General features: G+C 43.1%; 1 protein-coding gene across 5 annotated transcripts in view; it reads left to right on the forward strand.

The window, feature by feature from the left end:
* Positions 1-11153: 11153 nt before the first annotated feature.
* Positions 11154-27403, forward strand: part of SAMD4A (sterile alpha motif domain containing 4A) — a 236184-nt gene continuing 219934 nt past the window's right edge. For 2 of the 5 annotated variants that reach the window (XM_089907725.1, XM_089907723.1), the window contains exons 1-2: positions 11154-11521; positions 12744-13383. In XM_089907725.1, the coding sequence (XP_089763851.1) occupies positions 13188-13383 (196 nt within the window). In that variant the 5' untranslated portion in view covers positions 11154-11521; positions 12744-13187. The remainder of the gene's footprint in view (positions 11522-12743; positions 13384-27403) is intronic. The other 3 variants (XM_022570521.2, XM_089907724.1, XM_022570524.2) reach the window with 3 other exon arrangements.

Here is a 27403-nt window from a genome sequence, read left to right on the forward strand (position 1 = left end):
CTCTGCAAGCCAGAAGGGAGTGGCAGGACATTTTTTAAAGTGATGAAAGGGAAAAACCTACAACCAAGATTACTCTACTGAGCAAGGATCTCATTCAGATTCGACAGAGGAATTAAAACCTTTACAGACAACCAAAAGCTAAGAGAATTCAGCACCACCAAACCAGCTTTACAACAACTGCTAAATGAACTTCTCTAGGCAGGAAACACAAGAGAAAGAAAAGACCTACTATAACAAACCCAAAACAATTAAGAAAATGGTAATAGGAACATAAATATCGATAATTACCTTAAATGTAAATGGATTAAATGCTCTAACCAAAAGATATAAACTGGCTGAATGGATACAGAAACAAGACCCGTATCTATGCTGTCTACAAAGGACCCACTTCAGACCTAGGGACACATACAGACTGAAAGTGAGGGGATGGAAAAAGAGATTCCTTGCAAATGGAAATCAAAAGAAAGCTGGAGTAGCAATTCTCATATCAGACAAAATAGACTTTAAAATAAAGACTATTACAAGAGACAAAGAAGGACACTACATAATGATCAAGGGATCAATCCAAGAAGAAGATACAAGAATTGTAAATATTTATGCACACAACATAGGAGAACATCAATACAAAAGGCAAATGCTAACAGCCATAAAAGGGGAAATGGACAGTAACACAATCATAGTAGGGGACTTTAACACCCCACTTTCAGCAAGGGACATATCATCCAAAATGAATATAAATAAGGACAAACGCTTTAAATGATACATTAAACAAGATGGATTTAATTGATATTTATAGCACATTCCATCCAAAAACAACAGAATACACTTTCTTCTCAAGTGCTCATGGAACATTCTCCAGGATAGATCATATCTTGGGTCACAAATCAAGCCTGGGTAAATTTAAGAAAATTGAAATCTTATCAAGTATCTTTTCCGACCACAATGCTATCAGACTAGATATCAATTACAGGAAAGAATCTGTAAAAAATACGAAAACATGGAGCATAAAAAATACACTACTTAATAACCAAGAGATCACTGAAAAAATCAAAGAGGAAGTCAAAAAATACCTAGAAAAAAATGACAATGAAAACACGATGACCCAAAGCCCATGGGATGCAGCAAAAGCAGTTCTAAGAGGGAAGTTTATAGCAATACAATCTTACCTCAAGAAACAAGAAACATCTCAAATAAACAACCTAACCTTACACCTAAATAAATTAGAGAAAGAAGAACAAAAAACACCCAGAGTTAGCTGGAGGAAAGAAATCATAAAGATCAGATGAGAAATAAATGAAAAAGAAATGAAGGAAATGATAACAAATATCAATAAAACTAAAAGCTTGTTCTTTGATAAGGTAAACAAAATTGATAAACCATTAGCCAGACTCATCAAGAAAAAAAGGGAGAGGACTCAAATCAATAGAATTAGAAATGAAAAAGGAGAAGTAACAACAGACACTGCAGAAATACAAAGGATCATGAGAGATTACTACAAGCAACTATATGCCAATAAAATGGACAACCAAGAAGAAATGGACAAATTCTTAGAAAAGCACAACCTTCTGAGACCGAACCAGGAAGAAATAGAAAATATAAACAGACCAATCACAAGCACTGAAATTGAGACTGTGATTAAAAATCTTCCAACAAACAAAAGACCAGGACCAGATGACTTCACAGGCGAATTATATCAAGCATTTAGAGAAGAGCTAACACCTATCCTTCTCAAACTCTTCCAAAATATAGCAGAGGGAGGATCACTCCCAAACTCATTCTATGAGACCACAATCACCCTGATACCAAAACCAGACAAAGATGTCACAAAGAAAACTATGGGCCAATATCACTGATGAACATAGATGCAAAAATCCCTAACAAAATAGTAGCAAACGGAATCCAACAGCACATTAAAAGGATCATACACCATGATCAAGTGGAGTTTATCCCAGGAATGCAAGGATTCTTCAATATATGCAAATCAATCAATGGGATAAACCACATTAACAAATTGAAGGAGAAAAACCATATGATCATCTCAACAGATGCAGAAAAAGCTTTTGACAAAATTCAACACCCATTTATGATAAAAACCCTCCAGAAAGTAGGCATAGAGGGAACTTACCTCAACATAATAAAGGTCATATATGACAAACCCACAGCCAACATCATTCTCAATGGTGAAAAGCAGAAACCTTTTCCTCTAAGATCAGGAACAAGACAAGGATGCCCACTCTCACCACAATTATTCAATATAGTTTTGGAAGTTTTAGCCACAGCAATCAGAGAAGAAAAAGAAATAAAAGGAATGCTAATCGGAAAAGAAGAAGTAAAGCTGTCACTGTTTGCAAATGACATGATATTATACACAGAGAATCCTAAAGATGCTACCAGAAAACTACTAGAGATAATCAATGACTTTGGTAAAGTAGCAGGATACAAAATTAATGCACAGAAATCTCTTGCATTCCTATACACTAATGATGAAAAATCTGACAGAGAAATTAAGGAAATACTCCTTAAACACCACTGCAACTAAAAGAATAAATACCTAGGAATAAACCTACCTAAGGAGACAAAAGACCTGTGTGTAGAAAACTATAGACACTGATGAAAGAAATTAAAGATGATACAAAGAGATGGAGAGATATACCATGTTCTTGGATTGGAAGAGTCAACATTGTGAAAATGACTATACTACCCAAAGCAATCTACAGATTCAATGCAATCCGTATCAAACTACCAATGGCATTTTTCACAGAACTAGAACAAAAAATTTCACTATTTGTATGGAAAAACAAAAGACCCCGAATAGCCAAAGCAATCTTGAGAACGAAAAACGGAGCTGGAGGAATCAGGCTCCCTGACTTCAGACTATACGACAAAGCTGCAGTAATCAAAACAGTATGGTCCTGGCACAAAAACATAAATATAGATAAATGGAGCAGGATAGAAAGCCCAGGGATAAACCCACACACATATGGTCACCTTATTTTTGATAAAGGTGGCAAGAATATACAATGGAGCAAAGACAGTCTCTTCAATAAGTGGTGCTGGGTAAACTGGACAGCTACATGTAAAGGAATGAAATTAGAACACTTCCTAACACCATACACAATAATAAACTCAAAATGGATTAAAGACCTAAATGTAAGGCCAGACACTATAAAACTCTTAGAGGAAAACATAGGCAGAACACTTTATGACGTAAATCACAGCAAGATCCTTTTTGACCCACCTCCTAGAGAAATGGAAATAAAAACAAAAATAAACAAATGGGACCTAATGAAATTTAAAAGCTTTTGCACAGCAAAGCAAACATAAACAAGGCGAAAAGACAACCTCAGAATGGAAGAAAATATTTACAAATGAAGCAACTGACAAAGGATCAACGTCCAAAATTTACAAGCAGCTCATGCAGCTCAATATCAAAAAAAAAACAAACAACCCAATCCAAAAATGGACAGAAGACCTAAATAGACATTTCTCCAAAGAAGATATACAGTTTGCCAACAAACACATGAAAGAATGCTCAACATCACTAATCATTACAGAAATGCAAATCAAAACTATAATGAAGTATCACCTCACACCAGTCAGAATGGCCATCATCAAAAAAATCTACAAACCATAAATTTTGGAGAGAGTGTGGAGAAAAAGGAACCCTCTTGCACTGTTGGTGGGAATGTAAATTGATACAGCCACTATGCAGAACAGTATGGAGATTCCTTAAAAAACTAAAAATAGAACTACCATACGATCTAGCAATCCCACTACTGGGCATATACCTTGAGACAACCATAATTCAGAAAGAGTCATGCACCACAGTGTTCATTGCAGCTCTATTCACAATAGCCAGGACATGGGAGCAACCTAAGTGTCCACTGACAGATGAATGGATAAAGAAGATGTGGCACATATATACAATGGAATATTACTCAGCCATAAAAAGAAACGAAATTGAGTTATTTGTAGTGAGGTGGATGGACCTAGAGACTGTCATACAGAGTGAAGTAAGTCAGAAAGAGAAAAATACTGTATGCTGACACATATATACAGAATCTAAAAAAAGAAAAAAAATATGGTTCTGAAGAAGCTAGGGGCAGGACAGGAATAAAGACGCAGAAGTAGAGAATGAACTTTTGGGACACCGGGAGGGGGAAGGGTAAGCTGGGATGAAGTGAGAGAGTGGCATGGACATATATACACTACCAAATGTAAAATAGCTAGTGGGAAGCAGCCGCATAACACAGGGAGATCAGCTCGATGCTTTGTGACCACCTAGAAGGGTGGGATAGGGAGGGTGGGAGGGAGATGTAAGAGGGAGGAGATATGGGGATATATGTATATGTATAGCTGATTCACTTTGTTATAAAGCAGAAACTAACACACCATTGTAAAGCAATTATACTCCAATAAAGATGTTAAAAAAAAAAAAGAGGCTGGGCACAGCATATTGGATGGAAGGAACAAAAAGCACAAAGTGAAAAAGAGCTTGGGTAGTAGAGGGAGAGAAAAAGCCTATGTGACTTGAAGTGAATAAACGCGAAGGAGCAATGTGGATGGGGTTGGAGAGAGGGCAAGTGTTGTCATGGGCAGGAGTCAGGATAGTCTTTTGTGCAGTGGGAAGACCTTGGAGAGCCAAAGAAGGGAGGTAACCTTGTCCATGTTGCAATTTTCAAAGACTGAGGGGGAATGCATCTTGGGGAGGGAGGAAGGGGGCAGAACCAGGAGTTCAGTTTTAGTTGTTAGAAGTTTGAGCTGTGATGTTAAGCCTACCTTATTTGTTTTATTTATTTAGTTGAACCTCCAGGCATTTACTCTCCTCTCTCTTTACTGTAGCTAGGTCCTATGGAAATTCTGCAAATCCGCCCCAGGCATAGGACTGAGTCAGTTAGGTTGGGGGAGGAGGAATAGCTGTCAGATACTTTCCTTGCTCTGAGCGCTTTGTATTTGTGCCAACAGTTAAGCTATTGCGTCTCAGCTGCAAACCCACCCTTCTACAACCGGCTTTGTGATGCTGGGGTAACACTCCGCAAACCACATTTATGCTTTGCCAGTGGGCTCCCTATGAGGCTTTGCAAACTGGAGCAATAGAGGGAAACTGGAAGACAGGAGGAAGGAGGGATTTGCTCCTTCCTGTCTGTTTCCTGTGGGCTTCATGTTGGCTTCCTGTTCCTGTGAGCACCACCGGAGCCTCGCTTCTTTACCTTGGTAATGGTGGTTAATTCCAGGAGCAGCAGTTGAATCCAGATTGCAGTTCTCCCAACATTTGCCAAACCTGCCTCCTCATCCCCACCTCAGGACGCCAGCCCCAGCCTAGCAACACCCCCTCCTCAGAGGGCTGAGCGTTCCAGCTCTGAGGGCCCGTCCTCCAAACTTCTAAGTTTTTATAATTCCAACTTCATTTTGTTTCCCTAGCCCTGTGGATGGTAGCTGCTTCCTGCAGTTGCTACCTGTGAGATACCTTAATGTTTTCCTTTCGACTCTTCAGTTACCAACTCTTTATATTCATGATCTCTGATAAAATAATTGGTGTTGTCTCTCTCCTGGCTACTCTAATTGATAGCAATTAGATCTTACCTCCTATATACCTGGCTCAATTTACTATGGTAGACAGAAAACTGAGACCAACTGAGGTTAAATAGACCATATCACACATCTACTTCGTGGTAGAGTTAGGATTTGAATCCAGTTCTGCTTTGTTTTGTTTTGCCTGAAGCTTGTGCTCTTAATCACTAGTCACCTTCCTACATTGTGTGAAAAGCACATGGTTTTTCAACATTGAACTGTGGGTACAATTTTAAATTCTTTCATCATTTTTATTGCTTTTCTTGAACCCATTATCACACCCAGCATTTCCCAAAACATATCCCAGGCAACACTATACTACAAGACCTAGGAAGAATGTGTTCTGGGCTCAAGTAACTTTAGGACCTGCCATATACTGTACTCTTCAGGAGAGCAGAATGAACGTTAGCATAATGAAGGCTCTGAGAAATCTTGCAATAAAATTTCAATGTATAACCAGGCAGTTTCTCATAAGCTTTCTGAATGGGGATATTCCAAGGATGTGGAAAAATGTGGGATTAATCAATATTTAATGTATCCTATGCAACAATAGTACCTGGTAAAGAGAAAGTTGTTGGTGCCAGCAGTCTTGGAATATTCTCATCACAGAGGTTGCTTTAAAGAATACTGGAGAAGGGGAGTCTGATCTTTGTTTAGATTACAGAAATATGACTTTAGACTTGTACATTTAAAAATTTCAGCTATTGAAAACTGTGGACACATTTCAATTGCACTTTCAGCTGGAAAAGATACTGGCAATCCTTTAATCAACAACAAAGATCAGAATTAGGATTTGATGATTTCTACAATGAGTAATTTTTACTTTCTTTCTCTCATGCCAATCTGGGACAACTTATCCCTCTAAAAGGTCTAAGCTCCTACTTTTGTAATCCTGACCTATACAAATCCTATAAATAGGAGTAGTTTTGCAGCACTTACATTTAACCTTTTGACTGTATTTATTTGAAAATTTATCTATGATGCCTTATAAGTTGTTTTACTGTAAAAAACTATAATTTAATATTTCACACATTTGCTTATTTTTAAAAAGTGTGAACCCATCTGCATTTGTGTTTGAAATTGTGGTTCAACTGCTTGAATTTATATTTTATTTAAGTACCAGTTAATTGGTTTGGATTATACTCTTTAGAAATCAGTCAAAAAGACAGTGTACCTGACTAAATGTTCTAAAAACTGGAGTTCACCTTTCTTATCTAACTCCATGCTAGAGAAAGCTGTCTCAAAAGTTTTCTTCGTGTAATATTAATCAGCCTTAAAAAGGAATAAAATTCCGATACATGCTGTAATATGGATGAACCTTGAAAACGTTATGCTAAGTGAAAAAAGCTAGACGCAAAAGGACAATGAATACTGTATGAGTCCACTTATATGAGGTACCTAGAACAGACACATTCATAGAGACAAAACGTAGAATAGTGGTTAGCAGAGACTGAGGGGAGGGAAGAATGGGGATTTATTGTTTAACAAGCCCAGAAGTTCAGTTTGGGACGATGGAAAAGATCTGGAAATGGATAGTTAGTGATGGTTGCACCAACAATGTGAATGTACTTAATGCAACTGAATTTTAGACTTAAGAGTGGTGAAAAGGGTAAACTTTATGTTATACATATTTTACCAAAATTTTAAAAAAAGACCTTTTCCCTATGCATTCAACATGTCCATCCAATTCATATTCTTGTTTCACTCCTGTAGAGTAACTAATCACACCTGTTATGGCCTTTGGGCAGTGGCATTCTATTTACCTAAAACTAGGCTTAAGAAGTCTTTCTTTTCTGGAAAAATTCTCTAAATTGAGGAACTGAAGAAAATTTGAAAACTATCCTTAGAGTGGTAAGAACTTCAGTGAAAAGTGAAAGCAGATTCCTCAGGAGTCCCAGTGCTTTCCCTGAGGCTTGCCCAGCCAGGTTTACCCTGGACCAGTTATCAGTCACGATCCCGTCAGTATAAAAACGTGCTAGGGGTGTAGGAAATTGGTGCTAGCCATTAGCACTCTGACCTGGGCTAACGGAACACCAGCTTCCTATCTGAATGTGTGCCCCTCCCAACACTGAGATATTTCTGAACTTCTTCTAATGAGATCTGAACTCAAGTTTAGTCTCCCTAAGCCATGGCTCCTGGGCCTCACCCAGCTTGCCTTTCACTGTTGCTATCTTAGCAGACCTGACTCCTGATTTAGCCTTCCCACATTCCATCTGTCACCAGTTCTGCAGTTTCTTCCTCCACATCTCTCTCTTCATCCCCTTGAATCCTGATTCAAGCCCTGGCAATCCTGTCCTCGGCCTTATTACCTGGCTTTTGAGAGGGCATGTCTTTGAAGAATGAAAAAGCATGCTTCTATGTGAGGCAGACCCAAGATGTAAATTAGGCAAATTAACATACTCTAATTTGTACCTACAAAGAAGGAAAACTAATACTTATCAGGTACCTCCTATGTGCCAAGTAATGTGCCAGTTATTTTCAGACCTTATGAGGGCAGGCATTACAATTATTTTTAAATGATATTCTTAACACAGAAACTACTTTACTGTAGCTGTGCCTGCTCTTCAGGAAGCACACTAGATCCCAGTGGCAAATATTACACAGATAGAGTTCTATCTGATGCAGATGCCAGTTTGGCTCACTTTCAATCAGTCTTCAAATTTCCTCACTCCTGGGCACTTTTGCTCAGTCACCCAAGTCTAATCTTTTCTGTTTTAAAAATAATTAATTAATTAATAGCTGCGTTGGGTCTCCATTGCTGCACGTGGGCTTTCTCTAGTCGCGGTGAGCAGGGGCTACTCTTCATTGCAGTGCGCAGGCTTCTCATTGCGGTGGCTTCTCTTGTTGCAGAGCACGGGCTCTAGGCGCACAGGCTTTAGTAGTTGTGGCTCGTGGGCTCTAGAGCGCAGGCTCAGTAGTTGTAGTGCACGGGCTTAGTTGCTCCGCGGCATATAGTATTTTCCCGGACCAGGGCTCGAACCCGTGTGCCCTGCATTGGCAGGCGGATTCTTAACCACTGCGCCACCAGGGAAGCCCCGAAGTGTAATCTTTTCATAGTCAATTCCTTCTCTACATCTTGGCCTGAGTAGCCTACTCTTGCCTCCATGCTCATCACTGGTTTTGCACCTTTCCTGTGTACAGAGTACGGAGAAGCACCTGGGCTTGCCTCCATTAACCAAGAAATGGTTTCCCTGCCTGCCAGCCATGTTTCTAGCTCACCTAAATCCCATTCCTCCCAGATTACCGCCTAATCAACTGTTCTTTGGAAGTTAGAATTTGCTTTAAAACTCCAAGTCATGTGGATATTTAGTACTTGTTAGCCACTTTTTTTTACAAAAAAATTTATTGGTTATCCATTTAAAGTATAGCAGTGTATACATGTCAATCCCAAAGCCACTTCTTAATTATCCATAAAAACTGGGTAAAGGTTCGAATAGGAAAGTCCATATTTAGACAAAAATATATATTTAGTTGATAGTATTACTTTCCTTCCTTCAGTCCTGACTTCACTCTGTGAGGAATAGCGAAGCAGCATCACTGGGTTTTATCTCCACTCCCTTTCCAGCCAGGGAAAAGGCCCAGAGGTGAGGGAAATCACAAGTATTGTGAACCCACAAAAGCAAGGCAGGCTGGCAACTCATGAGTCATGCTCCTCTTTGTATTTTTTAAAAAATAGCTCAAAAATTAGCTAAATCAAGATCTTTTCTTAGGTCACGGGCTGCTGTAAGAAGTACACTTATCCAGTAGGTGGCAGTATTTTCTTTCTTCAGCTTAAGCAGAATTCAATTTGCCTCAAGGTTTTGTTGTTTTTGTTTCTTAGTTTTACTATTCGCTTAGTAAACTGCAGGTGACAATAAATAAGTTAATGAAACTGATTTTTTCCCCACTTTCTTTTAAAAAATCACTCTTGGAGGCTTCTAGAATCCCCAGGTGGGGAACTTCTGCTTTGGCTGCAGTTGATAGCAAGGTATATATTGAGATAGACCATGCTCTAAACCTTCTCCCCATTTCTTGATAGAAGTTATTACTAAGTACTAGCTAATGATAATAATGTTTTGGAGAAAATATTTCAAGATTTCTTGCCTCTGTAATAATAAAACAAAACAAAATTAAAACACTGACTCTAGAATTGTTTTTAGGGCAAAATATTCATTAAATTATGCAGATACCTTTCCTGGCTGGTTAATGATGAGCTTAAGAAAATTATCCACACACCGTCTATTTTAATGGTAACACCTATATTTTTGCAGCTCCACAAGACCCTTCAATACCCCAACAGATGGTTAGGTGCTGTCACATGTTTCACAGGAACTAAGCGGTGCAGTAACTTAGGACGGAAGGAAGAAATGATTGAAAATCCAGGAACATACGCTGGAGTTAAAGAAGGAAGTGGTAAATCAGTGGAATAATATCTCAGATACTTTATCTTCAGAAATCCTGTATTAGCCAGAGTAGGGGAGGCAGGACTTGAAGCATAGGCTTCACTAATTTATCAGAAGTACTCTTATAAAGAAAGCCTCAAGTTGCTGGAGAAATGTTCCAGGGCTCACTGTTTTCACTGAAAACACAGACAGCCTGGATTTGGTCATCAAGTCCTCCTGTGAATATTCGATTACTATTAGAAGGCACAGCGATTGTTAGGTTTTAGGGTATTTTAAACCAATCCTCTACTTTCGAGACTACCCGAGGGCACTTTCCCAGCCCTCCCTGAACTGCATGGCCTCGGCGCTGCACCTCTACCCCCATCCTCTTGTGCGCGGCGAGGACCTCTGAAGCCCCCTGCCCGGCCTCGGCCTCGTGCACTCTGCAGGGCCAGATAAAGGCTGCCCAGCCCGGCGACTCAGACGGACTGACAGGTGGCCTCGCCCGCCTCCCAGCCGCCTGGGGCGGCGCTCCTCTCCTCTCCAGGCCCGCAGCCGGAGCCGCAGCCGCAGCCCGCGCGCCAGGTGTAACTCCCCGGCTGGCCCCAGAAGTCAGGCGGCTTCCCCAAGGGAGAGCAAGGCCGGAGAGGGGTGTGGGGCTAGCCGCGAGGCCGCCCACAGGAGCAAAGGGCATCCAAGGTCCCACCCGGGCGAGGGGTGAGCAACCCGGGAACTTCTCGCGCTCCTCGGACCCGGGCCGTCCGGCGTCCGGGCCGTCCGGCGTCCAGGCTCTTCCAGCACTGCGTACCGCCCCTCGGCCTCCTCCGCCCTTCGCGTCCTCGACCCCCGGAACCCGTCCACGCCTGCAGCGCCCTTGACCCCAGGTCTCTGTCACCTCCGGGCCCCAGTTGGGCCGAGTGGTCACCCGAGTTGGCGAACCACATTCCCAAGGACGAGCAGCCGGTGGCAGCACCGTCCCCGCTCAAGCGCCCTCTGGGTCCCCTCCGGCCCGCACGCCGGCGTCTCGAGCGCCCCGGCCCCTCCGGAACACGCAAGCAGCAGAAGGCAGGCATTCACTTGGACCCTCCCCTTCCCCAAACTTCTTCCCTCCGCCAGGCCGTTCCTCCAACCCGACCCCTTTGCGCCATCCGGCTCCTCCCTCTCCGCTCCCCTCCCCTTTTCTGGTCCCCACTTAGGAATCCGCCCCCCCCCCACCCCGGCCGCAGGCCGGGCCCGGGGATCCTCCCCCGACTACCCCCGCTTGCCGCCGCTGCCGCCGCCGCCCGGGTTCCTCTCCCCCCCTCTCGGGCGCTCCCTGCCAAGCCCATGATGTAATGGTGTATGTTAATCAGTAGCATGTGGGGAGCTCCGGCTCGGGCGGCTCAGTCCTCCGCGAGCCGACACTGGAGGCGGCAGGAGCGGCGGCGGCGGCGGCGGCCCGGACCCGCAGCGCCGCACTCTCTCAGCGCCGCCCGCCCCGACGGCATGGCCCGCAGCCCGCGCTCTGGGCGCCCCCAACCTCGCTGAGAGCCGCTGCGGTCCCGGACCCGTGCTTGGGGCCGCGAGCAGCCAGGATGAGCCGCTCCCAGGTGAGCGCCCTCTCTCTCTTTTGCCCCAGTGGGTCACTGGGTCCCCTTCCCGGAGGGGAGAAGTTCTGGGAACCGCGAAGTTCTGGGAGCCGGGAAACGGGGTGCTGGGAGCGAGCCGCCCCTTGAGGGCTGGCTGAGTCGCTGGGCTCTCTTCGCCGTCCGCTGGCTGCCACCCGAACAGGGTTAGGACTGGGGGAGCCCCCGAAACCGAACTTTTCTTCTTTGCGGTCCTTCGGGGGCGTGTGCGGGCGGCGCGGAGCCGCAGTTCCCGCGGAGCCGCCCTGCCCGCCGGGGGAGGCAGTGCTGTAGGCTCGGCTGTCTCCGCGCTCGGCGTTCGCCCGTAGCCGTGCTGCCTTCGGCCTGGGACGCGCAGGCAAGGCGGTGGGCCGGACAGACCCGCCCGTAGGCGGCGGCAGCGGGGGCAGGATGCCTACAGCACACACACGCGTACACACTCGCATACACACAGACGCACACGCACGCACACATCTGATCGCTCAGGACGAAGCAGGCCCTCGGAGACCTCCCGGGTGGGCTGGAGCGGCGCGGCGCGGGGTAGCCGGGGCTCCGGCTGCGCCTCCGCCCGCTGGACGCTGAGCTTTGGGTGGGGAGAGTTTATTTTTGTCTCGAGCTGTTGCCGCGGCTGCTCACGGCCTAAATCCAGAGGGGCGCCTGGCGGTGGAGATGCTGGCTGTTGCTGTAGATGGAGCTGCAGCCGTTCGGCTGCTTCTCCGGGAGGAGGAGGTGGCGGAGGAGGAGGCGGGAGAGGAGGAGGAGGAGGAGGAGGAGGAGGAGGAGGAGGAAGGAACTCGGGCTGCTGCTGCCTCCGCCTCTGCTTTGCATTAGCCCCCACCCCCACCTCCGCGCCCCTCCGCAGCCGCATTGCAAGTTTTCTGCGCGAGAAAGATCTGTTGCTGGTGCGGGCGTTTGCAGGCACAGTCCCCGAGGCCACCCCGGGTGGGGTGTGTGGGGAGCACTAGCCGTTCGCAGCGGCAGCAACAGGAAGCCGGGCGGTCTCCTCACGCACCTGGGAAGGAAGCTTCTTGCCTTTCCCAGAACGGGAATAGCTCCTCTCCAGCATCCGGGCGCGGAGGGGGCGGCCGGAATTTGGGGGACCAAACCCCCCGCGGGGCGCCCCCCTCCACCCCCTCTAATGCACTCGTTTCCCGCGCGCGCTCCCTCGCCGGCCGAGGTCTCACTGCAGCCTTTTCTCTCCTTCCAGTGGTGATCGCCACTCGGGAATGCGGGTGTGAAGGGTCCGAGCTGCCGCCCAGCGGGGGAGAGACCCCGGGACGCCGGAAATCACCATCCCGAAGCTGCGAGAAGAAGGCGGGGGAGGGGGGAAGAGAGCATTTTTCAGTTTGTGTGCCTTGTGGGGAAATTTTTTTTTTTAATCGTTATTTAAAAAAAAACAACAACAAACATTTCCGTGCTACTGTCTGTCATCATCTCTGGGGAAATCAGCCAGAACCACCAGAACGTAACTGAAACCAGACGAGAGAGGCAGGAGCCGAGGCAGTACCTGCAGCGTCCGGGCACCAGAGCCACCTTGGAACGGGAACGCGTCTCCGGCGGCCGCTGGGCTGCGGCTCCGCCAAACTTTGGGGCGGGCGGGGCGGGCTGGGGCTCGGAGGGGGCTTTGTAGACCGAGGGCCGCCCCCTAACCATGATGTTTCGCGACCAGGTCGGGGTGCTGGCGGGCTGGTTTAAGGGCTGGAACGAGTGCGAGCAGACTGTTGCACTGTTGTCGCTGCTCAAGCGCGTGAGCCAGACCCAGGCCCGCTTCCTCCAGCTCTGCCTGGAGCACTCGCTGGCCGACTGCACCGAGCTGCACGTCCTCGAAGGCGAGGCCAACAGTCCCGGTAAGTGCGCGGCAGCCGCCGTCCCGCTGTCCTGTCCACGCCCCCCCCCCTCCTCGGGCCTGGCCCCGCCCCCCGACCGCTGGTCCGTGGCGACAGAACCTCGAGGCCCCCGGGTCCTTGGCGTCTCCCGCCACCGGCCCCCGCCCTAGGCCCTGCCACCCACTAACCTCCGCTGGCCACTTCGTTTTTCTGCCCACTGTCAACTCCCTCAGTCCATTCCATGTGGTAGCTACGGTAGCATGAATGATTGATTTTTCTCTCAAGCAGTTTCCTGGGAAATAAGTCAGTCAGGTCACGTAGAGTCTGGATTTTCTGGGCTCTTCCCCCCCTTTCTTCTTTTGGGCAACGTGGCTCTTTGGATTTAAGCAACACATGAAGCCTGGGACTGCCCTTCAGAAGACAAGCTTTGATGAGGCTGTATGAGGAATACATGAAAATCCAATTTTGTTATTCATTTTTCCCCACGGATATTCCAATTTTAGAGCTCTGTCTTCAGAATAATTTGTAGGTGATGCTATAGACTATTAAAATATTTGCAGTTCGTGTACTATGTGGTTATACTTAACTATCACGACATTATTTATATTGATATACATCTTGTAGAAAGGGTCTCATAGGGAGCAGGCATGAATCAGGGTCATTAATGCTTTTGTCAGGAAACTTTACTGAGCATAACAGAATTGTTTCCTATTACCCTGCTAGTGTATTTACAGACACCTCGACTAGCATAGAAAGTGAATGTACTGAAAGGTTCAGCAGTTTGCTGTTTGCTAGCATGGGTGGTGACAGACTGAAATTATATCCGGGCCTGGGGGTGGGAGGTGAGGATGGGGGATGGGGAAAGGTCTGTTGGTTGTAATGTTGCATGGGGAAAATTCTTTAGTTCATGCTGCAGCAGGAGGGTGAACAGAGCCCCCAGTGTTTACACAGAGAAAAGAATGCAGGGTCCTCTTCCAGCTGTTCCATGTTAGAGCCGCCAGCCTGCAAGACTCAGCAGAGGGCTGGGCTGCCATTTGATGACAGGGTCCAGTCCAGGGCAGCAGGGCCTGGGAGACACGAAAGTGAGTGTGCCGGCAGCACAGCAAGAGGAGGGCTGGCCTGCTCCTCCCTCCTCCTCCCTGGTGTGGTGCCCGTGGTGCTGGAAACACTAGCATGGGATGTTTCCATATATAGAATCATAGGCTGGCAGTGACTGCTGGAAATCCTCACAGCCCTTTTCCTGACCAGACAGGACTGCACCCAGAGGATCCGGTGCTGCCTAGTGTGGTGGGCCATCCTGAGGGAGATCCCACAGGTCCCACTGGGATTCAGCCTGAGCCGAACAGCCCACCCTGTTGGTTACTCACAAGGGTGGCAGTGGCAGGGCCCCCTTCCCTTTCAGTTCTGTGTTTATAAATAGCTGAAGGGCCAGTCTCCTTCATAAGGGTGTGGAAACATAACTAGGATAACTGATGACCTGCTCTCTTTACTTCCATTCTTTTTTTTTTTTTAATATTTATTTATTTATTTGGCTGCGCCGGTCTTAGTTGCTTCACGGGGGATCTTTGTTGCCGTGTGCCGGATCTTATTTAGTTGTGGCATGCGGGATCTAGTTCCCCGACCAGGGATCGAACCCCGGCGCCCTGCACTGGGAGCTTGGAGTCTTAACCCCTGGACCATCAGGAAGTCCCTCTTTTTTTTCATTCTTTTTTTTTTTTTTTTGCGGTACGCGGGCTTCTCACCATTGTGGCCTCTCGCGTTGCTGAGCACAGGCTCCGGACGCGCAGGCTCAGCGGCCATGGCTCACGGGCCCAGCCGCTCCGCGACATGTGGGATCTTCCCGGACCAGGGCACGAACCCGTGTCCCCTGCATCGGCAGGTGGACTCTCAACCACTGCGCCACCAGGGAAGCCCTACTTCCGTACTTCCATCCTTAATGTGACAGGGTAGCCTGGATCACCTGCTTGATTTTGCTTTTTCAGGTTTGACAAGCAAGGTTATATAAACTTTTGCGTTTTATAGAATGCACAGAATTTAAGTACAGTGATTTATGTTGAATGCTTGACCTCATTGCTTGTAGGGGCTGTTTAAAACAATGATAATTAATCCTTAGGTTACTCAAATGTTAGGGGAACATTTTTTCCCTTTGAGTAAAGGAGAAGACTTTTCCCAACATAGCAGCCATCCGTTTAGTAAGTGAAGCCATTAGATGTATGGAATTAAAAAGAAGTTGCTTAGCTTAAAAATCTTTTACTTTAATAAACCAATTAAAAAATTGAACTTCTATGAGTTTAACAACATAATTTGGTTATTTTTCCCCTCAAAAAGTCTTTTTTAACCGTACTTATTTGTGTAAGCTGCCTACCTATTCATGATGCTAAATGCTGTAGATATGTGAAACCATAACCATTATGTAAGATAGGGACCATTTTCCAGTTTCTGGATTAATCTTTCAACCTGGATATTTTGCTTCCTGGAAAACTTTGCACTTTTTGTTATGTGGCCAGGACAGAAGTTTATTAGTGAGGTCATGTGATGGTTTGGTTTACTTCTGCATTAAGGGATCACAAGGAACATCAAGATTTGTCGTAGAATGCCTGTCTGGAGCACAGCTCTCTTACGTTTCTGGAACCTAGCCAAGAACCAGGCAAGGGGCAAAAATGCCTACTCAGCATAGGAATAGATGGCGTAAAGTCTGGGAGAATGCTTCAGATGCTCTTTCAGAACTTACTCTTATTTTAGATAACAATCCTAACTTTATTTTATTTGAAAAATGATCCATAGAATATATGGGGTAGCACATTTAGAATGGGGTGAGGAGTTGCTGTAACCAATGGTGAAAAGTGACCCCTGACAGCTTGACAACTAGGAAAGAAACAGAAAAATTATAACTTTAGATACGAGAGTTGGGAACAGAAGCCCTGAAGGTTTGGGAATATTAAGGTAGGAACCCTCAATCGGACTTGCGGACATTACTTTGTAATAACATAAATCCATAATTGCTGTTTACCATTAATGAGAGTGAACTACCAAAAAAGATAAATTTTTAAATACACTCTTTGAGAAGAGAGGGAAATATGCCATAAACATTGGAAATATTAACACTCAAGGTAATTAACCTCCAGAGCTCTTTTGGCATGTGAAGCTATTACCCATTCAGAAAACTAGGCTGTTTAGAATGACTCATTTATTGGCTGGCTGAGGTTTCCTATACCAAAATCATCATGTGTGACTTACTTTATTTTGTAATCATCAATTAAACAAACATGTATTTCTTCTGGTGTTCAGAGATTTTAAAACTTGGTGCATGAGAACGAAATTCATATCTGGGGCTTGACCTCAGTATAACAACAAAAAAATTACTAATAGTGCAAACTTGGCTCTGTTCTCTACAGGACTAACTTTAAATAGATAATCCTTCACATTAAACATGGTTTATTTGAGATCCATGGGATGTATTTTGATACTAACTTTTTGTTCTCTTAAATTTAGCATTTACTGAGATTCTAGTGGTTCACTGGTTCATCCTTTGCCTCAGGTTCGTGGTCATCTGAGATCCAAAGAACATGGTTGAGTTAGTCCTTGTGGATTTGTTTGTGTGTTGTATGTGTGTGTGTGTTTCACTCCAGATTTGGTCAGTGGGTACTGGTCATGCTCAGCTCTGTAAAGTAGAGGCTTGTTTCCAGAACGCTCATGACCTTAGATACGTGCCCTTCAGCCACCAGCCCAGGTTAACATTGAGATATCTGGCCAGTCTCAGTTTGTAGCTGTCTGTTTTTGGTGCTAAAATGTCATTTGATACCTAAAGATGGAACCCGCTGAGTTTACTTGGAAATCCTCAAAGAAAAATGGATTGTGTGGCACTAGTTTAGGACTTTCGTCATTTGAACTTGAAATATTTTTTCCAATGGAGATAGTGTAATAAATGGAGATTCACAAGTGAATCCACAAGTTTATTAATTCACAAAACAGTGCATATTTTGTGGGGAAATTGCGTATGTTTGTAGTAAATAAATGGCAAAGAGATTGTTACTTACTTATAATTAAATACAAGAGAAAGGATTATCTGAAATGGTAGTGTTAAAGACAAAATTAATTGTGGAGATTGAAAAGGGCTTGTGGGTGTATTTACTCTCATTAGAGGGCAAAGATGTGGGTCCTATGTTTTTATGGTTTTTGGTTTCCATGGTATAGGTATGCCATACCTTAGTTGATTTTTAAATCATAAATTGAGTAAAAGGAAAGCAGAAGAGTATAGGCTTTCCTGATGATATTTCCTGGATAAGATCTTGTTTGTAGTTCTTTCTTTCGCTTTTCCTTTTTCTGTTTTTTTTTTAACATCCTTATTGTAGTATAATTGCTTTACAATGGTGTGGTAGTTTCTGCTTTATAACAAAGTGAATCAGCTATACATATACATATATCCCCATATCTCCTCCCTCTTGTGTCTCCCTCCTACCCTCACTATCCCACCCCCCTAGGTGGTCACAAAGCACCGAGCTGATCTCCCTATGCTATGTGGCTGCTTCCCACTAGCTATCTACTTTACACTTGGTAGTATATATGTTCATGCCACTCTCTCACTTTGTCCCACCTTACCCTTCCCCCTCCCTGTGTCCTCAAGTCCATTCTCTACGTCTGCATCTTTATTCCTCTCCTGCCCCTAGGTTCTACAGAAGCATTTTTCCCCCTAGATTCCACATGTATGTGTTAGCATACTGTATTTGTTTTTCTCTTTCTGACATACTTCACTCTGTGTGACAGACTCCAGGCCCATCCACTTCACTACAAATAACTCAATTTTGTTTCTTTTTATGGCTGAGTAGTATTCCATTGTATATATGTGCCATATCTTCTTTATCCATTCATCTGTCAGTGGACACCTAGGTTGCTTCCATGTCCTGGCTGTTGTAAATAGAGCTGCAGTGAACATTGTGGTACATGACTCTTTTTGAATTATGGTTTTCTTACGGTATATGCCCAGTAGTGGGATTGCTGGATCGTATGGTAGTTCTATTTTTAGTTTCTTAAGGAACCTCCATACTGTTCTCCATAGTGGCTGTATCAATTTACATTCCCACCAACAGTGCAAGAAAGTTCCCTTTTCTCCACACCCTCTCCAGCATTTATGGTTTGTAGATTTTTTGATGATGGCCATTCTGACCGGTGTGAGGTGATACCTCACTGTAGTTTTGATTTGCATTTCTGTAGTGATTAGTGATGTTGAGCATCCTTTCATGTGTTTGTTGCCCATCTGTATATCTTCTTTGGACAAATGTCTATTTAGGTCTTCTGCCCATTTTTGGATTGGGTTGTTTGTTTTTTTGATATTGAACTGCATGAGCTGTTTGTAAATTTTGGAGATTAATCCTTTGTCAGTGCTTCATTTGCAAACATTTTCTCCCATTCTGAGGGCTGTCTTTTCATCTTGTTTATGTTTTCCTTTGCTGTGCAAAAGCTTTTAAGTTTCATGAGGCCCCATTTGTTTTTTTTTGTTTTGTTTTGGTTTTGAATTTAATTTTATTTATTTATTTGTACAGCAGGTTCTTATCCTGTCATCCATTTTATACACATCAGTGTATACATGTCAATCCCAATCTCCCAATTCATCACACCACCACCACCACCCCCTGCTGCTTTCCCCATTTAGTGTCCATACATTTGTTCTCTACATTTCTGTCTCAATTTCTGTCCTGCATACTGGTTCATCTGTACCTTTTTTCTAGGTTCCACATATACGCGTTAATATCTGATATTTGTTTTTCTCTTTCTGACTTACTTCACTCCATATGACAGTCTCTAGATCCATCCACGTCTCTACAAATGACCCAATTTCGTTCCTTTTTATGGCTGAGTAATATTCCATTGTGTATATGTATCACATCTTCTTTATCCATTCGTCTGTCGATGTAGGCCCCATTTGTTTATTTTTGTTTTTATTTCCATTTCTCTAGGAGGTGGGTCAAAAAGGATCTTGCTGTGATTTATGTCATAGAGTGTTCTGCCTATGTTTTCCTCTAAGAGTTTTATAGTGTCTGGCCTTACAGTTAGGTCTTTAATCCATTTTGAGTTTATTTTTGTGTATGGTGGTAGGGAGTGTTCTAATTTCTTTCTTTTACATGTAGCTGTCCAGTTTTTCCAGCACCACTTATTGAAGAGGCTGTCTTTTCTCCATTGTATATTCTTGCCTCCTTTATCAAAGATAAGGTGACCATATGTGTATGGGTTTATCTCTGAGCTTTCTATCCTGTTCCATTGATCTATATTTCTGGTTTTGTGTCAGTACCATACTATTTTGATTACTGTAACTTTGTATTATAGTCTGAAGTCAGGGAGCCTGATTCCTCCAGCTCCATTTTTCTTTCTCAGGATTGCTTTGGCTATTCGGTGTCTTTTGTGTCCTTACAAATTGTGCAATTTTTTGTTCTAGTTCTGTGAAAAATGCTATTGGTAGTTTGATAGGGATGGCTCTGTATCTGTAGATTGCTTTGGGTAATATAGTCATTTTCACAATGTTGATTCTTCCAATCTAACAACATGGTATATCTCTCCATCTATTTGTATAATCTTTAATTTCTTTCATCAGTGTCTTATAGTTTTCTGCATACAGGTCTTTTGTCTCCTTAGGTAGGTTTATTTATAGGTATTTTATTCTTTTTGTTGCAATGGTAAATGGCAGTGTTTCATTAATTTCTCTTTCACATTTTTCATCATTAGTGTATAGGAATGCAAGAGATTTCTGTGCATTAATTTTGTATCCTGCTACTTTACCAAATTCATTGATTAGCTCCAGTAGTTTTCTGGTAGCATCTTTAGGATTCTCTATGTATAGTATCATGTCATCTGCAAACAGTGACAGCTTTACTTCTTCTTTTCCAATTAGGATTCCTTTTATTTCTTTTTCTTCTCTGATTGCTGTGGCTAAAACTTCCAAAACTATATTGAATAATAGTGGTGAGAGTGGACAACCTTGTCTTGTTCCTGATCTTAGTGGAAATGGTTTCCATTTTCACCATTGAGAACGATGTTGGCTGTGGGTTTGTCATATATGGCCTTTATTATTTTGAGGTAAGTTCCCTCTATGCCTACTTTCTGGAGGGTCTTTTTTTTTTTATCATAAATGGGTGTTGAATTTTGTCAGAAGCGTTTTCTGCATCTGTTGAGATGATCATATGGTTTTTCTCCTTCAACTTGTTAATATGGTTTATCCCATTGATTGATTTGCATATATTGAAGAATCCTTGCATTCCTGGGATAAACTCCAGTTGATCATGGTGTATGATCCTTTTACTGTGCTGTTGGATTGTGTTGCTAGTATTTTGTTGAGGATATTTGCGTCTGTGTTCATCAGTGATATTAGCATTTAGTTTTCTTTCTTTGTGACATCTTTGTCTGGTTTTGGTATCAGGGTGATTGTGGCCTCATAGAATGAGTTTGGGAGTGTTCCTCCCTCTGCTATATTTTGGAAGAGTTTGAGAAGGATAGGTGTTAGTTCTTCTCTGAATGTTTGATAGAATTCGCCTGTGAAGCCATCTGTTCCTGGGCTTTTGTTTGTTGGAAGATTTTTAATCACAGTCTTAATTTCAGTGCTTGTGATTGGTCTGTTTATATATTCTATTTCTTCCTGGTTCAGTCTCAGAAGGTTGTGCTTTTCTAAGAATTTGTCCATTTCTTCTTGGTTGTCCATTTTATTGGCATATAGTTGCTTGTAGTAATCTCTCATGATCTTTGGTATTTCTGCAGTGTCAGTTGTTACTTCTCCTTTTTTATTTCTAATTCTATTGATTTGAGTCTTCTCCCTTGTTTTCCTGATGAGCCTGGTTAATCAATTTTGTTTATCTTATCAAGAACAAGCTTTCAGTTTTATTGATCTTTGCTATTGTTTCCTTCATTTCTTTTTCACTTATTTCTGGTCTGATCTTTATGGTTTCTTTCATTCAGCTAACTTTGGGGGGTTTTGTTCTTCTTTCTCTAGTTGCTTTAGGTTTAAGATTAGGTTGTTTATTTCAGGTGTTTCTTGTTTCGTGAGGTAGGATTGTATTGCTATAAACTTCCCTCTTAGAACTGCTTTTGCTGCATCCCGTGGGTTTTGGGTCCTTGTGTTTTCATTGTCGTTTGTTTCTAGGTATTTTTTGATTTCCTCTTTGATTTCCTTAGTGATCTCTTGGTTATTTAGTAGTATATTGTTTAGCCTCCATGTGTTTGTATTTTTTATAGATTTTTTCCTGTAATTGATATCTAGTCTCATAGCATTGTGGCCAGAAAAGATACTTGATATGATTTCAGTATTCTTAAATTTACCAAGGCTTGATTTGTGACCCAAGATATGATCTATCCTGGAGAATGTTCCATGAGCAGTTGAGAAGAAAGTGTATTCTGTTGTTTTTGGATGGAATGTCCTATAAATATCAATGAAGTCCATCTTGTTTAATTTTTCATTTAAAGTTTGTGTTTCCTTATTTATATTCATTTTGGATGATGTGTCCATTGGTGAAAGTGGGGGGGTTAAAGTCCCCTACTATGATTGTGTTACTGTCGATTTCCCCTTTTATGGCTGTTAGTATTTGCCTTATGTATTGAGGTGCTCCTATGTTGGGTGCATAAATATTTACTATTGTTATATCTTCTTGGATTGACCCCTTGATCATTATGTAGTGTTCTTCTTTGTCTCTTGTAATAGTCTTTATTTTAAAGTCTATTTTGTCTGATATGAGAATTGCTACTGCAGCTTTCTTTTGATTTCAATTTGCATGGAATATCTTTTTCCATCCCCTCACGTTCAATCTGTATGTGTCCCTAAGTCTGAAGTGAGTCTCTTGTAGACAGCATATATATGAGTCTTTGGGTTTGTTATTGTAGGTCTTTTCCTTCTCTTGTGTTTCCAGCCTAGAGAAGCTCCTTTAGCCTTTGTCGTAAAGCTGGTTTGGTGGTGCTGAATTCTCTTAGATTTTGCTTGTCTGTAAAGGTTTTAATTCCTCCATCGAATCTGAATGAGATTCTTGCTGGGTACAGTAATCTTGGCTGTAGGTTTTTCCCTTTCATCACTTTAAATATGTCCTGCCACTCCCTTTTGGCTTGCAGAGTTTCTCTGAAAGATCAGCTGTTAACCTTATGGGGATTCCCTGGTATGTTATTTATTGTTTTTCCATTGCTGCTTTTAATATTTTTTCTTTTTATTTAATTTTTGATAGTTTGATATGTGTCTTGGTGTGTTTCTCCTTGGATTTATCCTGTATGGGACTCTCTGTGCTTCCTGGACTTGATTAACTATTTCCTTTCCCATATTAGGGAAGTTTTCAACTATAATCTCTTCAAATATTTTCTCAGTCCCTTTCTTTTTCTCTTCTTCTGAGACCCCTGTAAGTTGAATGTTGGTGCATTTAATGTTGTCCCAGAGGTTTCTGAGACTGTCCTCAATTCTTTTCATTCTTTTTTCTTTATTCTGCTCTGCAGTCATTATTTCCACTTTTTTGTCCTCCAGGTCACTTATCCATTCTTCTGCATCAGTTATTCTGTTATTGATTCCTTCTAGAGAATTTTTAATTTCATTTATTGTGTTGTTCATCATTGTTTGTTTGCTCTTTAGTTCTTCTAGGTCCTTGTTAAATGTTTCTTGTATTTTCTCCATTGTGTTTCCAAGGTTTTGGATCATCTTTACTATCATTACTCAGAATTCCTTTTCAGGTAGACTGTCTATTTCCTCTTCATTTGTTTGGTCTGGTGGCTTTTTACCGTGCTCCTTCATCTGCTGTGTGTTTCTCTGTCTTCTCATTTTGCTTCACTTACTGTGTTTGGGGTCTCCTTTTCACAGGCTGCAGGTTCATAGTTCCCATTGTTTTTGGTGTCTGTTCCCAGTGGCTAAGGTTGGTTCAGTGAGTTGTGTAGCCTTCCTGGTGGAGTGGACTAGTGTCTGTGTTCTGGTGGATGAGACTGGATCTTGTCTTTCTGGTGGGCAGGACTGCGTCCAGTGGTGTGTTTTGGGGTGTCTGTGACCTTATTATGATTTTAGGCAACCTCTCTGCTAATGGGTAGGGTTGTGTTCCTGTCTTGCTAGTTGTTTGACCTAGGGTGCTCAGCACTGTAGCTTGCTGGTCGTTGAGTGGAGCTGGGTCTTTGTGTTGAGATGGAGATCTCTGGGAGAGCTTTTGCCATTTGATATTACTTGGAGCTGGGAGGTCTCTGTGGGACCAGTGTCCTGAACTCGGCTCTCCCACCTGAGAGGCTCAGGCCTGACACCCAGCCGGAGCACCAAGACCCTGTCAGCCACATGGCCTTTGCTTTCTTCTGCCAGTTTTCCCCAGGATTCTGCAGGCTCTGGAGCGAGTGGGATGTCCCAGCTGGTCTTATCCTGGCCAACAGAAGGTCATGAATAGGCAGAAAAGTAGTTTTCCTTCTTCTATTTTTAGTGAGTGCTTGGCCAAGAACAATTTTTCTCTAGGGCACCTCATAAATGGAAAAGCTTGTCCAGGTTAAAAGTTCTTGCAGTGGCCACTGTAATTCACGATTATCTTGGGTAAGGTTAACCCACTTGTTTGGCCTTAAAACGAAATTTGTTCACCTGATGCCTCACGCTGGGCCCAGTCTAGCTTCAGTCCGGCCCAGTCTCCTTTCACTTTTTCATTCAACAAACATTTACTGACTGCCTACTACTTTCCTGGCCCTGTGTTATGCAGTGGGAATACGAAGGTAATTTACTGTATTCCAATGCCTGGTGCATAGATACCGAGTGTTGAGTAAATGACAAATACCATATCACAGGTACAGAAGCATAGATATAGGAATAAAAAGGGTAGGGGTGAGGTTCTGGGAGCATTGTGAATGTACAGCTAATTGCCTGGAGGAATCAGGGAAGCCTCCACTGCAGAGGAGATATGTTTGAGTTTTGAAGGGTGAATAGGAGTTGGTTCAGTACGTAAAAAGGATTGTAGAGAGCGGGCTCGAAGGTGTTTTCCAAGCAGAAGAGATAGCATTTATAAAAACGTTGTCTTATGAAAGGGCCTTGTTGTGTGCAAGAAATAATGAGTTCAGAGTGGCTCAAAGGGTGTAGAATGCTGGGATCTAAGAGAGAGAAGTTAAAACAGAAGTCATGTGTGTGCAGGACTTTGCCAGCTAAGGAATTGGACTTAATCCTACAGAGATGATAGAGAACCCAAGAAGACTTTTAGACAGGGGTGTGCTGAGAATGAGGAGGGAAGAAGAAGGAAGTTAAAAGATGAAAAGGGTGTGTGTCTGTGTGTCTGCGTACACTTTGGGGAAAGCTTTGTAATATATGCATGATTCTCTGAGAGGCAAAAATGGGAGAAGTGAGGCAAAGTTTGGTTCAGACAATTTCCATTTTGGCCACATGGTGGCATCATCAGCCAAAGGCAGCTTTGTTGCTCTCAGCATTGCTGTATGGGGGAGAAGGAAGGACTGAGATAGGAAAAGAAGGTATTATCAGGTGACCATTTATTTATATCCATAGGAGGGGATATGTGTAGAGGATTCTTAGAGTATGGATTTTGAATTGGGCTAGTCACTTAATTTCTGAGCCTTAGTTTTCTCATCTGTAGAATGGGACTAATGAAACCTTGTTATTGGCTGGAAGCTACTTGTTAACAATCCAATGAGGACATATTCTGTCCCCCAGGTTTAAATTTGCCTCTAGTTAATATGAAATTTATATAAATAATGTTTTCCTAAATGATAGGGCATCTTTTTTTAAAAATTTTATTTATTTATTTTTGGTGGCGTTGGGTCTTCATTGCTGTGAGTGGGCTTTCTCTAGTTGCGGTGAGTGGGGGCTACTCTTCATTGCGGTGCTCAGGCTTCTCATTGCGGTGGCTTCTCTTGTGGAGCATGGGCTCTAGGCACGTGGGCTTCAGTAGTTGTGGCACGCGGGCTCAGTAGTTGTGGCTCTTGGGCTCTAGAGCACAGGCTCAGTAGTTGTGGCGTACGGGCTTACTTGCTCCACGGCATGTTGTGGACCAGAGCTCGAACCCACGTCCCCTGCATTGGCAGGCGGATTCTTAACCACTGCGCCACCAGGGAAGTCCTGATAGGGCATCTTTTATTTAAAGGATTATCTGGAAGAGATTGAAGATGACTTGGAACCTGAAAAGATATGAGTCTACTTTGCTCCACCTTCTATATTTTAGCTGTATTGCTCTATTTTATATCATGTTGAGTCCTAAAAAACACAGCCCTGACCCAGTTTTCCCAAATAACTTGTCAACACTTTTTACCTTTAGTTGGTGAATGTGAAAAAAAGAAATCATTTGGAGGAATGAAATATCTAGGGACTTCATATCTGAAACACTTTTCACTTTGGGTGTTGTAATTTTCTTTGGGTTGGTCTGGGATGACAGGGAGCAGGTCACACACATTTGTGATCTTTGTTGCAAATAAATTGCATTTGGTTGTTTAGCTCGGATGCTCAAAGGCTTTAGCAACTGAGTACATGTTATAAATAGGTCCCATCAAAGCAAGTAGAAGGCAGACAAACATAGCAATCAAATTGGTTTGTTTATGTATAAATAAACAAACTGAGAGTGAAATGAGGGTCAGAAGGACTGAGAAGTAACTGAAAGCTCCCCAGTATATCCTGCAGAAGCTTAATTCTAATAAGAATTGACAACACCACGGAAGACAAAATACTCTCCTCCTTGACCTGAGGAAAATTTGGAGGTTTTCATCCACGAGGGAAGTGCCTTACATAAGTCATTTGCTAGGAAAGCTGTGGTGCTCATAAAAATCCTGTTTTTCTTTTAAAAATATAATTACTACTTTGAATTTTTAGCCTGTTCCTTTCTTTCCATCTTTTCTAATCATTCTTTCCAAGGCATTACTGAGTTCATCCAGTTCACATAGATTAAGATGCAGAATCAGACGTCTCCTCTGAGCTATTTTTTGCTTCTGTGGAAGCCGCCTGAGGTAGGAATCTCCCAAGGAAAGCAGAACTTTCAGAAGAGGAGCGAAGCTTTCTCTCAAGGTTAGCTAGTCAAGGCTTGGGCTTTGCTCTGAAGCCTGCACTCCAGGAGCCAGCCGGAGTTCAGAGGAACCTGCTGCTTTTATTATATGTAGGAGCATTTTACTCCTTGGGACTCATAAGCTAGTTCTAGGGTTTTGTTCTTACCTAGGTATCATCATTTTAATACAGTTTTCCTTGTCTTGGTTTAGCAGGGAGAAAAAAATCAAACGATTCAGTGGTTTCTTTTATGCAATAGGTAAGACTGTTAAGTGGTACCTGGAGAAGAGTATCTGGTAAGAAACTGTGGGATCAAGTTCCTCACTACTTATTAATTCACCAAGTCCTGCAGCCGAGAGCTGGGAGCTGTGTCCAAAGGCAAAGGAGGTGTGATGATTCCCCTCAAGGAGCTTACACTCGAGTTGTGGAGTTAAAACAACATATATACAGGTGATCCCTGACTTACGGCAGTTTGCATTAGACAGTTTTTTGACTTTACGATTCCAAAAGTGATATGTATGCTGTAGAAGTCGTTCCTGGAATTCTGAATTTTGATCTTCTCCCAGGTTAGCAATCTGCCCCACGGTCCTCTCTTGTGATGCTGGGCAGTGGCAGCCCCCAGTCAGCCACACAATCACGAGGGAAAACAACTGATACTCTTAGAAGCATTCGGGACCCATATAACCATTCTGTTTTTCACTTTCAGTACAGTATTCAATAAATTACATGAGATATTCAACACTTTATTATAAAACAGGCTTTGTGTTGGATGGTTTTGCCCAATTGTAGGCTAATGAAAGTGTTTGAGCACATTTAAGTGGGCAAGGCTAAGCTAGGTGGGTTAAGTGTATTAAATGCATTGTCAACTCATAATGGGTTTATCAGGAGGCAACCCCGTTGTAAGCTAAGGGTGATCTGTATGTGTAATAATTAGACTGTAAAAAGTTGCTAAATGCTGTGTTTCCAGTGAGAGAACAAAACTGGACTTGAGTGAAGGGGAGAGAACAGGATGGGTTGGGTTGTCCAAGAAGTAACGAATGGAAGAAGTAAACTTGAGTGGGTCATTTGCAACAAGTGCTTTAGAGCTTACAAGAT

Source organism: Delphinapterus leucas, chromosome 2, assembly GCF_059928025.1.
Source record: "Delphinapterus leucas isolate spDelLeu-1000000601 "Yukka" chromosome 2, BTC_Dleu_Yukka2, whole genome shotgun sequence".
Lineage (NCBI taxonomy): Eukaryota > Metazoa > Chordata > Mammalia > Artiodactyla > Monodontidae > Delphinapterus > Delphinapterus leucas.